This window comes from Orycteropus afer, unplaced genomic scaffold (genome assembly GCF_000298275.1).
Source record: "Orycteropus afer afer isolate SDZICR_OR568_19922 unplaced genomic scaffold, OryAfe1.0 scaffold00076, whole genome shotgun sequence".
Taxonomy (NCBI): Eukaryota; Metazoa; Chordata; class Mammalia; order Tubulidentata; family Orycteropodidae; genus Orycteropus; species Orycteropus afer.
In genome coordinates, this window is record NW_006921663.1 from 3495684 (window position 1) to 3510517 (window position 14834).

Below are 14834 nucleotides of genomic sequence, written 5' to 3' on the forward strand. Positions count from 1 at the left end.
GAGGAGTGGCTGGTGGGTTTGAACCGCCAGCCTTCTGGTGAGCAGTCAAGTGCCTTAGGCACTATGCTACCAGAGCTCCTATGTATAATCTAGTGACTACATTCTTTGAGTTGTGCAGCTATTCTCACCCTCTCTTTTCTGAGTTGTTCCTGAACTCACTACCTCCTAAAGTTCCTATCAAATCTTTTGAGTTGCTGTTGTCAATTTGGTATCACATATGATAGTTCTTAAAAGAGCACAGTGCTCAATCAAGGAGCACATTTTTTTGCTAGTTTAGCTAAACTTTTTTTTGGGATACTTCAGGGGATACTTTTCATTTAAAGTTAAAAGATACCAAATCCTCATGGCAATAATTTCAGGGATTTATCTACCCTCCATGGCTCCACAAAGTCTAGAGTTCATGAGAATTTGAAATTCTGTTTTTTGTTTTCCCCTTTTTGATCAGAGTTCTTCAGTGGAATCTTTGATCTAAGTTTTCAGTAATGGTAGCTGGACACCATCCAGTTCTGGTCTCACAGCAAAGGAGGCAGTTTTTCGTGGAAGCAGTGAGCCACATGTTCCATATGCTCCTTCTATTCCTGACTCTCTTTCCTTGCTTGCTACAGGTGAATAGATACCAGTAGGTTTGCTTTTGATGGCTTCTTTAAAGCTTTTAAGACCCTACGCACTATGCAGTGATTCAGGAGGTAGAACAGAAGCACTAAATGTATTATTAGACCAATTAACTAGGATGTCCCATGAAACCATGACCCCATACCTCCAAACCAAGAAACCATATTCCATGAGATGTTTGGTTATACATACACAGCCTGAGCAGCAGCTCTTCTTCTTCTTCTTCTTATAAATATATAACTTTTGTCAGTTCAATTTTTTACAGGTATACAACTTATTGACAGCAATTACAATTATAGGCTGTGCAACCCTACCTTTAATCAGTGAGATTATTCCATCACCATTAACCCCCTTTTTCCCTCTCCCTCCTGCCCCTGGTAAGCACTAGTAAACTTTATTCTCTATACATTTGCTTTTTCTTGTCTTCTTGTATATGTGAGGTCATACAGTGTTTGTCCCTTTGTGATTGATTTGTTTACTCAGCATACAAACTCCATCCATACTGTAGTATCTGTCAAGACTTCATTTCTCTTACTGCCTAAGTAGTTTTCTGTTTTACGTATGTACCACATTTATGTTTATCCATTCACCTGTTGATGGACATTTAGATTGTTTCCACCTTTTGGTTATTGTGAGTAGTGCTGCACTGAATGTTGGTTTGAGTCTCTGCTTTCAAGTCTGGGGTATATACCTAGGAATGGAATTGCTGGATCATATGGTAACTCTTATTTTAGTTTTTTGAGAATCTGACACACTGTTATTCCACAAGGGCTCTACCGTTTTGCATTCCCATCAGCAATGGATAAGGTTTCTAATTTCCCCACATATTTGCCAACATTTGTTACTTTTTGTTTATTTTTTGAATCTTAGCCATCTTGATGTGAGTGAAATAGTATCTCATGGTTTTTATTTGCATCTCTCTAACGGCTAATGAGGAAGCTCTGGTAGCGTAGTGCCTAAGGCACTTCACTGCTAACCAGAAGGCTGGCGGTTCAAACCCACCAGCCACTCCTCGGAAGGAAGATGGGGCAGTCTACTTCCGTAGTGATACTGCCTCGGAAACCAAAGGGGAGGGGTTACTATGAGTCGGGTCTGACTCGACAGCACATAACGACAACAATGGCTAGTGACACTGAGCATCTTTTCATGTGTTTTATGGCCACTTGAATGTCCTCTTTGGTGAAATATCTATTCAAGTCATTTGCCCATTTTAATGTTTTGGGTCTCCGCTTGCTTAATAAAGGATGCATGTGAAGTGAATGTTTTGAAACCTTTCATGTCTGAGAAAATATTTTCATAAGATATTTGACTGGGGTAAATAATTCTAGGTTGGGAATAATTTTCCTTTATAATTTTTAAAGAAATTGCTTCATTCTCATCTTGCTAGCAGTGTAGCTGTTGAGAAGACGTAATGTCATTCTGAGTCTTGATCTTTCTATGTGACTTCAAATTCCTTTCCAGAAGCTTATAGAATCTTAATCGTTCTGTTTCCAGTATTGTGATATTTCACAATGGTGTGTGTCAGTTTAGGTCTTCTTTAAGTTTTTGCAGTAGACAGTTAGTGGGTTCTTTCAAACAAAAGCAGCCCTAGGAAATTTTCTTGAACTACTTAGATTTCTTTCCAAACTTACTTAGATTTCTTTCCAAACTCTACCCTCCAAGAGCTCCTGTTTTTTAGGCATTAGACTTTTTAGACTGGTGCCATAATCATCTTACCTTGTCTTTCCTATTTTCCATTGTTTTTTACCTTGGGATATTGCCTCAATTTTATCTACAAGCCTCTACTTTCTCATCTCAGCTAATGTGTTCTTTAATTTCTAAGCACTAGTTGCTTTTTTATTGTTCTTTATTAAATTATATTCAACTCTTGTTTTATAGATATAATGTCTCTGTGAGGATTGTCAGTATATATGTGTATGTGTGTATTTATATATGTGTGTATTCTGTGTTAGAAGCTTTTTCTCAGTTGTGTGGCGATACTTGGCATCTGTTTATTATTAAAAGTCAAGGATTGAAAACTCTGTTTTTGATACAGTGCTAATACTAGCACAAATGTGCTTGTTACATTTCAAAGACCTTGTTATTTTTCCCTTTTCAGAAAATAACTAGTTTTCTGTTGAGCTGGTGGGGGGGGGGCAGTTGCCTAGCATCATGAAGGAAGAAGAGGGCTAGGAGTTAAAGTGCTTTCAAGCAACTTTCATTTAATTTTTCTTATTTAACCTCTCCTCTCTCCCCACCCTCTACTCCATTTCCAGAAGTAATTGGTGTTACCTTCTGTGGATTTTCTGATGTAAAGTCTTTTGTTTTCCAGCTTTTTCTGCTACCAGGCTATGATTTAGCTTTCCTGGGTTGACTAACCCACTTAATACTCATCTGTTGGCTTTCAGACTTCCCAGAGTTTGTTGCTCTTATCTCTTCTCTTGTACTCTTTGTACTTGTGGATTTATATCTAAAAAAAAAAAAAGTCATTTAGTGTCATTAATGGGCTTTCATGAAATAGTGAAATTATATGCATATTTTAAATCAGGCATCTTAATCCTAAAGCCCTGATGACTTAAAATTTTAAATCTGTGTCTCACTTTTTAAGACTTGAAAAGCTTATTAAAGTTAGCGCTTCCTATTTCTTGTTTTGGTTTTTACATTCACATTTGTAATACATGAAACTGATTATGTGGACTGCTTAAGACTGTGTGAGCTGAAGTGTCTTAATAAATGAATGTGTGAATAAAAAAGTTGATTGTTTCTTAAATTTGCTCTTGTAGGAAAGTGAAAAAGTTTCTGAATATCCAGCAGTGATTGTGGAGCCAGTTCCAAGTGCCAGATTAGAGCAGGGCTATGCAGCCCAGGTTCTGGTTTATGATGATGAGACTTACATGATGCAAGATGTGGCGGAAGAACAAGAAGTTGAGACCGAGAATGTGGAAACAGGTAGATACCTTATAAAATGTTTGTTATTATAACTTCCCTCTTTTGTAAGCTTCAGCATTTCTATTGCCAGATGAATAATTCATTTATGAACTTCTTTTTAATACTATTTAGTGTAGCTTGGAAATCAGTGAAATGTGTCTTATTATGGCCTGCAAGAACAAAATTACAGCTCCATAATAATAAAATTATTTTTAGTATTTTTTTTCCTGGGAGTGCAAATACTAATTATTATTAGTTAGAGAGGTCAATAAGCTAGTATATGAGAGGTTTTTTTTAATTATTATTCAAAAAATAGATAGGGTATTTTTATTTTACAGTAGATTAAGAGTTTTCTTTGAATCAGTGTTGATGAAACAGTATGATTCCTTTTTTGAGTGAGAAGCATCCTTCTTCCCTTTTAATTTTCTTAGAAATCTTAGTATTTCAATCTGTCTCTGTTGAGATAGTTGTATGTTTAATTAGGTATTAATATCTATAATTCTTAGAGAAATTTTCAGATTTTTGCTATGGATCATAAAGAAAATAGATTATTTTATTTAATAATAATAAATATTAAAACTTTCATTTAGCTATTACTGAAGAAAAAGGATCCATATGCTGGTTTTTAGACGGACTAAAAATTCTTATATTTGTTGATATATTTCTGTCAGAGTTAGCAAACTCTCATGGTTAAAAACTTTAAATATTTAATGTCTTTTTGCTCATTGATGCTTGTTAGCACTCTCTAGAACTACTAGCTACTTCCAGTTTAAAGCTGTTGTTCACTTAATTTTTATTTTTTGTTGAGTTAAAGGGATTGAAAGGTAACTTGTTCTTCAGAGCAGTGATGACAACAGTGTCAACAGACCCTAGGTGAAGTGATAATCAATTCATTTTACCAAAATAGATAAGCATTCATTCATATAAGCTTCATGACTGACCATAGTCTGGAGTAGTATCTGATTTATAGTAGATAATGCAGGTGGCATTTTTTTTTTTTTTTTAATTTTATTTTATTTAGATTTGGGTGAAGATTTACAGAGCAAATTCACACTCGATACAGCAGTTCACATATACTTTGTCTCATGTCATTGACCACAGTTTACCACAATGCAACAGCTCCCCTCCAATTTCCTCCCCAAGGTACCACTTCCCAGTGTCCATCCCTCCATACTCTCCTGCCCCCTAAGCTGTCTCCCTGTGCATAAGGTGCCCTTCCTTCTCCCATGATTGTTCTCTCAAGGGCATAATACATGCTTTTTTTGAGAGTTTTCTTGTCTGAAGCTGAAAGTGTAGTGGCAGAGATGAATTTTCTTCTTGAGGAAAAAAAAATAGAGCAGTTGAATGTCATATGTATAGTGGTATTTTGGAGTAGACATTGTAATTTTATTATAGGAGTGTAACTGAACAGAACACTAACAACACACACACACACACACACACACACACGACTGCTAGCTTAAACTAAAAACCAAACCCATTGCTGTTGAGTCAGTTCTGATTCATAGGAGAGTAGAACAGCCCCCATAGGGTTTCCAAGGCTATAATCCTTCTGGAAGCAGACTGCCTTATCTTTTTCCTGTAAAGTAGCTAGTGGATTTGAACCTCTGACTTTGTGGTTAGCAGCCAAACACTTGACCATTGCACCACCAGGGCTCCTTGTGCTAGCTTAAATTGAATGAAAAAAAATAGTAGAACCTGTTTGAAATTTCTGGAAGGTGTTTTGATTTTAAAAAAATACTGATTATTATTATTATGCAACCTTTGAAGAAATTTAAAACTGCAGTGTCAAATTTCCATAAATAGAGAAATTAGGATGTTTATAACGTTAATAACACCAGAGCAGATCAGTCAAATGTTATTGGTTATATAGCTGATTATAAAAGTTTCATTAATTTAAAGTAACTCAGGTAAAAATATAATTCAAAATACTAAACAAATAGGCTATTTAAGGGATATATATATATATTTTAATTATTCTTCCTGAACTCTGAGGATAATGATGTCATTTGCATGTCAGAGACATGAATAATTATGACCTCGAAGAGGAGGCTATGCAAAATCTGGGTGAAAAAGAGCAGCTACTTACATTATTTTTTAAAACGTTTTTTGGTAATGTTTTAAAAAAAAGTTTTTGGTAGTACTTTTTAGATTTGTATTTTCTCAACACTAAAAGGAAATGTTGTTAGTAGATAGTTCTAAAGTAGTATAAAATTACTTCAGAAGTTCATCTTACGTATTTAATTCCGTGTTAACTCATGGATTCTAATGTAACTTTATAAAGGTTGTTAGTATTTATAGATTAGTTTTAAAATCAGCTAACCTGAGCCAAAATTTGTTTCTGTTTATAGACTCACATGTATATATAAGTGAGTTAAAGTCTGAATAAATTATCATTCTTCTGACATCTAGAACATAGCCCTATGAACAAAGATTATGGTTTATCCTACTACATGTTTCCTTTTAGGTAATGGATTAGGATCAGGTGGATTTCGTGTGATGATATGAATTTGTAAGTTAAATTCCAGATATGTGTAGGCTTGGGAAAATAAGATGACTGGGAGAAGAAGGAAAAGAATATTCATAAGATGGCTACAACAGTTTTTATTTGGTGAATTTCAGGAAATGAAATCCATATAAGAATAATATTTCCTTTTAGACATCTAGGAGACACTTTTTGGAATGCTCCTCCTTTATAGTTTAGATTATGTCAGTCTAAAAAAATGTTCATAATTATATTTATTGACTTGTCACATCACTTCTCTGCATGCTCACATTGAAGTTTTTCTTTTTTTATTCTTATATACCCATACATATTATATAGCCAAACTAGAAACAGTGTTTATGATGATAACTAGGTAGAAGTACTAAAATCATAAAATGATATATATGTAGACATCCTCATTATTTTCTGTATAAAGCAGTTTCTACATTTTATTAGTTGTAATTATGGACTATTTTATTCACCTTTTTATAGACTGAAGTAATAGTTGACATTTCCCTCATTAGAGTTTATTTGTAATAGAAATGTTCTCTTAAATTTTATAGGCAAAACCAAATATGTTTTGAAAGTTTTCTAACAGACATATTCATTTAAACCTATAAATTGCTTTGTGATGGTAATTACAGATTAATAAATAGCCTTTGACAAATAGTAACAAAGCATAGGTGAAGGATGGTCTTGACTCTGGTAAGCCTGAAATATCTTCCCCAGTGACTATAAGCTTCACCAGTTCCAGGGGTCTCCTGGGTAAACTGATGATGGTGAGTTGGGGGAGGAGGGGAGTCCCTTGTATTGATTACGAAGAAAGATATTGAAATCTTGAAAATGCAGTTTTTATGTTTACTTGAAAAAATGTAAATATGAATAAGTGTTAATATTTAAAAATCAACAAGTTTATATCAATGAATTCAATAATAGATGAGTTTTGATAGAAATCTTTTAACTTGACTGAGATTACGTCATCTAGGATGTGCATCTTCACCTTTCACTTTAATAGACACTTTTCACTATATTCTCTTAATCTTCTACTTTAGTTTTCAAGAATATATCAGTAAATACCTTGTAAGGCACTGTTTCTAACATGCTTCTTTCCCTCAAGGAGTTAACAATTTGATTATGGAGACAAAATAGATATTCAAAATACAAAACAGTAAAGAGTCAAATGAGCACTATTTGTAAATTCAAAGAAATTTTCAGAAGAGGAAAGTCCAGTTTACTGGATTAGGGAGTATTTAGAAAAGGGATACAGAAGAAGGACCAATGGTAGATTTAGATGTTTGGATAGGAGGTAGGTGAAAGGTAATGCAAACTGAGGGGAATATAATTAATAAATGGATAGAATATTGAAATCCTATGAGTGTTCAGAGATGTTGAGTAAATAAGACATTGACAGGAGGTTCCATTAAGAGTTGTGGCTAGATTGAGAATTGAATTTCCAAATTAATTATTAAGAATTTAGGAAACAGGAATTCTTGGAAAGTTTTGAGCAGGAATATTATAAAGTTAGTATTTCAGTAGATTTAGGAATTACAGGGGAGAAGATGAGGCAAGAAGAATAGCTGTAGCAGTATGAATCAAGGCATGACTTGAGAAATACTGAAACAGGTAGTAGCAGTAGGAACACAAGGAGTTTATGTAAGCAATATTATGTAAGATTCAACAAGATTTGATTTGACAAATATGGGGGGGGGCATCAAAAAACCAAACCTGTCGAGTCAGTTCCAGCTCCTAGCAACCCTACAGATAAGACAGAGTAGAACTGCATAGTTAGGTAAAATATTACTCAGTTTTGTCCCTTGGTGGGGCAAGTGGTTAAGTTCAACTACTAGCTGCAAGGTTGGTGGTTTGAACCCACCTAGATATCCTCAGAAGATGGGCCTGACGATCTGCTTCAGAGAAGTCACAGCCTTGAAAACCCTCTGGAATAGTTTTACTTTGCATATATGGTGTTGCCATGAGTTGGAATTAACTCAATGACAAGTAACAATAAGAAGTGATGAAAATAATATATAGTGATGAGAGAGAGGCAAGACTGTTTTAGAAAGCAGATAAGCTTGGTAATAGGTGAGTTGATTTTGAGTGGAAGCAGAGCATTTAAGGAGGAATGCTTAGGTGTTTAATGATGCATAAATGCAGTCAATGGCTTACCACAAAAGAGATGGCATAATTTAAGAAATATTTTTATAAATACGTGCACAAGGTGTAGCAACAGCAGAGCTGTTTCTGCCCTTTGGCCCAATGACAAGGGGAGGGAGTGGTTACTAGAACTCAGAAGGAGATAGACAAGGGGAGAATATCACCTTGGGAGAATCTGAGATCTTGGATCAAAGGACACAGCTGGCTAGAGGACATTACCACAAGGACAGACCTTGGATCAAAGGACACACCTGGCTAGAGGGCATTGCCACAAGGACAGAGCCATGCAATAAGTATCTCAGATCTCATTCTGCTTCCTCCCTCTAATCTCTTGTCGGGATGCTCCATTAAACAAACCCAATCTGAAGCCATGGTAGGTAGCCCAGTTGATGAAGTTAGTCAGCCTCCTGGTGCAGAGAACTGGGTAAAGAGTGGAGAATAGATGAGAGGTGACGGGTGTGGGGAGGAAATGGAAGATATCTAGTACAACTGAAGCTTAGTGGAAAAAAAGTCAAAGAAAGACTGATTTGGAAACTACTTTTGCTTGAAGCCAGCAGGGAAATAAATCAAATTCTCAAGGGAGTAGTATTTATAGATTGTATTTGTTTTTCTATGGTAAAGAACAAAGGGCACAGGAATTAATCTTAGGGACTGCTTATATTTTGAAGAACAGGAAGAAGAGCCAAAGTGTGGCAAAATACAAGAAAATCCTGGGTGACTATTCCTTGAGCTTAATATATACGTCTTTTTTTTTTTTCTTTTCCCAAAGCATTTTAAGTAACTCTTAAGTAGGAAAGGGAAGAATATTGACTTGGGTTACTTAGTATCAGTCTATCATTTCCCCTTTATCTCTTACTTGGCAGTATTTAGCCTTTCAGAGTCTTAGTTTTACTGTCCTAAAATAGGAATTCAGGGTTGTAAGGATGCATGCATAAATAAATATGTAAAGCCTCTAGCACAATACTTAAGACACAATAGATGCTCCATAACTAGTCCTTTAACTCTGTTAGCACGTTCCCTTTGCCTTCAAATATGGACAGGTGTTTTATAATCAAAACAAAATGTAGATTTGTTTACTTGCTATTGTGTTTTTTACCGTTCTGTTCACATCTACTTTTTTTTTTTTTTTTAATACCCATGCCTTATACTTTAGTCTATACTTTTTCTTCATTTTTTTCCCCTTAGTCTAGGAGCTCTGGTAGCATAGTGGCTAAAGCACTTGACTTCTAACCAGAAGGCTGGCGGTTCAAATCCACCAGCCACTCCTCGGACGGAAGGTTGGGCAATCCTACTTCCGTAGTGATACTGCCTCGGAAACCCAAGGAGGGGTCGCTATGAGTTGGGGCCGACTCGACGGCACATAACAACAACAACAACAACAACAGTTCTTGAGTGCTCTGGCATCTACACTTACCCTCTCAAAGCTGTTTATCAGGTTTCAAAGGCTACTTCTCTACCAAATTCAGTGAAACATCCAGAAGTAGATCCTTCATAATCTGGCCTTCTTATCTACTGAAACACTGTAGTCCCAAGCTATTTTCTTTCTGCCCCTTGCATGGACTATGCTATGTATGCTTCTGAGTTTTTGCTCAAATGCAGTTCCATCTGTCTGGAATGAGTTCAGATTTTATCCATTCTTTAAGGCCCAACTTCAGGAAACTTTCCACAGCAATTGGGCCTACACTGAATGCTCCTTTCTCTGATCATCTGTTATACCATCTGTTTTCAGGCACCAATCATTTAATCTTTAGTAGTATTCTTGTATATATACTCCTTTTGTTTCTCCAGTAAGAAAACATAGTTAACTTATTCTTTTGTTCAGTATAGTATTGAACACATAGTAGCTGGTTAGGAAATAAAAACTGAAATAAAGTGACTTAGCATTTCAATATAACCAAGAACCATTTATGCGTATATTTTGAACAACAATAACCAAAAATTATTTTTAAAAGGAATCACAAAATAGAACCATTTATGTAAAAAAATAATATATTTTCTTTTTTTATTATGTGCTATTTATATGTTGAATACATTAAGGTTATTTAAACTATAGAATGATGTCGTTGTTGTTATGTGCTGTGGAGTCGAACCCGACTCATAGTGACCCTTCCTTAGTTTTCTGAGGCAGTATCACTATGGAAGTAAATTGCCCAACTTTCCTTCCGAGGAGTGGCTGGTGGTTTGAACCGCCAGCCTTCTGGTTAGCAGTCAAGTACCTTAGTCATCCAAGAAACAGTCATCCAAAATATATCAAAGCCATATTAGTTTTACATCAGATTAACTTTGTCTTAAAATCACAGGAGGTTTCAATCATTTTTGCTTATACTTAAATTTTTTTCTTAAAATAAAAGCAATATGTACTCATTAGAAATATTGGGAGGTATTGAAAAAATAAACAATAAAAATCACCTGTAATCTTACCAGCAAGGAGGTAATAACTGCTGCTTTTTAATATTTCATTCCAGTTTTTTTAAATGTACATTTTAAGCATAATTAACATCATTCTGTATAATACAAGTGGGCTTATTAATCTTTACTAATAAACATTGACTGCAAAGTGCTCAGCTGCTTGTACTTTTTCTTAAGATCATTGGGGGCAGGACTTTGCTTCTTAACCAGCTAACAAAATATAAAATGTTGGTTTTATTAGAGTAATTATCAAGAAAACTTTTCAGTGATCAAAAAAAATTGTTTAGAGATTAGTTGAAAACACAGATGATTGATAAGAAACTTTGTAAATTCAACAAGAAAGCATTGTGTTTTTTTTTTCCAACTAAATGAAAGTTTAAATTTTTGAAAACTCAATTTAAAAAAGTTAAACCAGATTTTTCTCTTGAAAAATAATATAAGAAGCTAGATTTTTTTCTTGAAGAATCTCAGGACTTAATTTGACTTCATGTTGAGCTGTGATAACTTTTGTATTTATTGTACCATCAGAAATCCTCCCTGTGGCACAAAAGGACTCTTTTAATTAGAAAATATTGTTGCCACAGGGAGGTAGAAGATCGACATGAAAAACTGGGGATCTGAAAAGGAGCCCCTTTCCTAGGATTACCTGAAGGTGAAACAGATTGAGCCAGAAGGAAGACAATGCTGGTAGGTTGGTTTTTAATTTATTAAGAATGTTTACAATTTTACATGTAATTTAACTATTGCAACTAGCTATACCATATTTTTGCTAAAAGGTGACATTGCTTTCTCCTTTAGGAGGGAGAAATAATAAAATAGTATTTTTCTTCCTAAATAGTTTGCTGTCTAACTCATCCCCTACCATGTTCCTAAAATTTGTTTCTTTTTATAGTTCAGCTTTAGGACTATTTCATGCCTCTGCTTTCTTGGAAGCTACTATTGACTGAACATCTTCAAATCTTTTTTTGTTATTTCTCTTATTTCTTGTTCTGTCTAAGCCTTTTCCTAAATGTTGTTTAAGAGTATTTTCTTCAAGTTACCTCATTTTCTTGAGTTTAGCCTAGTCACAGATACTCCAAAAAAGGTAAATGTGAATTTGAAATTCTTTTGTTCTGATTCTAGAATAACTTGAATTATAACTCTATTGTGATTTTTCTCCTTAAATCAGTTAGAAAGCATTATTAGAAAAAACTTTAAGTCTTTAATAACTATATTTCATTTAGCCTGAGATACCATCAATTATAAGAAATATTTTTATACCACTAAAGGTAAAAAACAAAAAGCTTTTAGTTATAAATTTTATGAGACTATAAATTGTAAGATGCATCCTAATTTCAGATGTCAAAATGTGAAGAAACTTAACACTGTAGAATGAATGAAATACAGTACTGTGCAATTATGAATCTTTCTGAAATTCCCCTTTACTGGGAATTAGACATTAAAACATCAGACACATGAAAAATGGAGGTGAGTGGTGGTTGTGGAAGTCCCTCTAAATTTTTGACTGAGAGGGTACCTAAATAAAGAATATTTAGGTTGTTGAAAACTACACAAAATAACCATAGATTATGGAAACTATAGAAGATGAAAAATATTTCAATATGAGTCATTTACTTGAACCAATAAATAATGGAGTTGTATCTTAATTGTCACTTTTTAATTGGATTTTGTGATACAAAAAGAAAAAGAAATTAAACCTTTGCTTTTAGAACTATTGTTTTAACAGAAGATTCTTTAAGGGTTATTTAAAATAACCACTGATTTTTAGGGCCGTCAAGTCAATTCTGATTCTAGGGACCCAGTAGGACACACTAGAACTGCCCCATAGGCTTTCCAAGGCTGTAATCTTTACAGAAGCAGACTGCCACGTCTTTCTTCTGCCAAGTGACTGGTGGGTTCATACTGCCAGCCTTTTGCTTAACAGCTGTGTGCTTAACCATTGCACCTCCAGAGCTCCTTAGTATTGCTTTACAGGTAACTAATTATGTGAAGGAGAAAACAGTGGCTGGAAGCAAAGCAGAAATGAAAAGAAATAATTTTCAGTGGTATTCATAAACTTTTTAAGATACATCTATTTTACATAAAAAGAAGGGGAAGTATATCTAGGAAAGTGACTGTTACAGGATGTTTGTTTGGCTTTGAAAGCCAGTAGGAATCATTCCTTTGTACTCAAGAAGACTTTAAAAAAAAAAAAAAAAAAAAACTGGTTTATTTCCAAGTCTGCTATACAACAAGATATTTAAATAATACAATTTTTAAAATTGAGACTAAGGAGAGGCCCTAATCTGGATTATATAACAAACAAGGTTACAAGTGTTGCTAAGTAGGGATAGTGCAAGATAGTTCTTTTGATATACAAATGTTGTTGTTGTTATGTGCCTTCGAGTTGGACCCAACTCATAGCGACCCCTTCTTGGGTTTCCGAGGCGACATCACTATGGAAGTAGATTGCCCCATCTTCCTTCTGAGGAGTGGCTGGTGGGTTTGAACTGCCAGCCTTCTTCTGGTTAGCAGTCAAGTGCCTTAGGGACTACGCTACCAGAGCTCCTTAATATACAAATAGTGATGCTCTACTATGCTCTAATACATATCTCTAGGCAAATTCATTACAACATGTATCCAGCAAGATACCACCCGAGGACCCTGTAGTGTGCCTGGCTCAGAGGTCCATGTCTTGTGGTAAACAGGACCCTGTCCACTGCCTTCACTGGTCTTCACTTGGTGAAGAAGATGAACAGTTAAACATGTTAGTACAATAAAATGTGATGAATGTTATGATAGGATTAATGAAAGATTCTATGCAAGTTGATAGAGCAGTAAATAGAAGGGGAATGCCTAGGAGGTCAGAGAATCCCTACCTGAGGAAGTGACATTTAAACTAACTTGAAGGGTTCGAAAGAATTAGCAGACAGAAATGTATGCCAAGAAGAGAGAATGGCATCGTTGAAAATCTGGAATAAGGGGAACATGGCCTGTTTTGAGTTGCCAAAAGGCTAGAATATGAATTACGAGAAGAAAAGAGGATTAAGATGTAGCTTGGTTGTGATGGTGGCACCACTGAGTCAATTCTGACTTACAGCGGCGATGTACGTCAGAGTAGAGCTGCCCCATAGGGTTTCCAAGGGTGTAACCTTTATGGAAGCAAGTCACCAGGTCTTTGCTCCTGTGGAGCTGCTGGTGGGATTGAATCACTGACCTTTTGGTTAGCAGCTGAGCACTTAGTCAGTCATTGCACCACCACAGCTACTTTTAGAATGAAACTAAAGAGGTAAAAAATCTTACTGTTGGGGGCTTTGTAAACTGTGCATATATGTAGGCCCTTATCTAAAGGTTAATGCCTTTTAAGAGTTTTAAAAAAGCAAAGTATTGTCTATACAAATTTAGTTGTTTCCAAAATACTGAATACAGTAAGTGAAAAAAAAATAAGACAATCAAAATAATGTTTGAACTCCTTAGTTCATCATTCACAACACTCTAATACCTAGTTAACTCTTCTTAATTACTTTCCTTTACATTTTCTGTCTCTACAGATGTGGGCTCTAAGGTATGCTCATTGCCCATATGAAGCTAATTGCCCATACTAAGCTAAAGTAAAAGAAATTAAGGTAGTTGCATAGCTGGACTTTTTTTTTTTTTTTTTAACTGGGAAGTTGAGTGCATTGGTACAATGCTGTGTTTTATTTTGATTGTAACAAAGGGTTTTTAACGTGAATGCCTCAAGGTGGTGGGGATAGGGATTATTTTAAGGAAGAAGGAGTACATAAAAGGGATTTGCTGCCAATGTTTATAAAGTAGGTGGTAGATACATGTATGTTGGATTCTTCATAATTTTTTTTGGTGTATTTTAAATATTGTGTGATACAGATTTACAAAAATTGAGATTTGGGTGAAAGTTTACAGAGCAAATTGGTTTTCTGTTCAACAGTCCACACACATTCTGTTTTGTGACATTTACTACAATCCCCACAGTATTCTTTCCACTTCCTCCCTATGCCTACCCCTTGCATTCATTTTTCCTTTCCATCACTTCCTACCTTTTTAGCTCTATCCCTGGCCAAATGCTGTCCTCTGGATCTCATATACTTGATTGTTGTCGTGAGTGCATACCATTTTCTCCTGATACTGCTGTTTACCTTATGGTCTGTCTATTATTTGGCTGCCAGTTGAGTCATGGGGGTTAAGTCCACTTCCTAACTTGAAGGGTATCTCATGGCCATACTGTCGAGGGTTCTACCGGTCTTCATCAGACTAGTAAGTCTGTTTTTTT

General features: G+C 35.2%; 1 protein-coding gene across 1 annotated transcript in view; it reads left to right on the forward strand.

Annotated features, from left to right (window-relative positions):
• ELF2 (E74 like ETS transcription factor 2) overlaps positions 1–14834 on the forward strand; it is a 92040-nt gene that overhangs the window by 13131 nt on the left and 64075 nt on the right. Inside the window, exon 2 of the mRNA XM_007941212.1 lies at positions 3375–3540. Coding sequence (XP_007939403.1) covers positions 3375–3540 — 166 coding nt within the window. The remainder of the gene's footprint in view (positions 1–3374; positions 3541–14834) is intronic.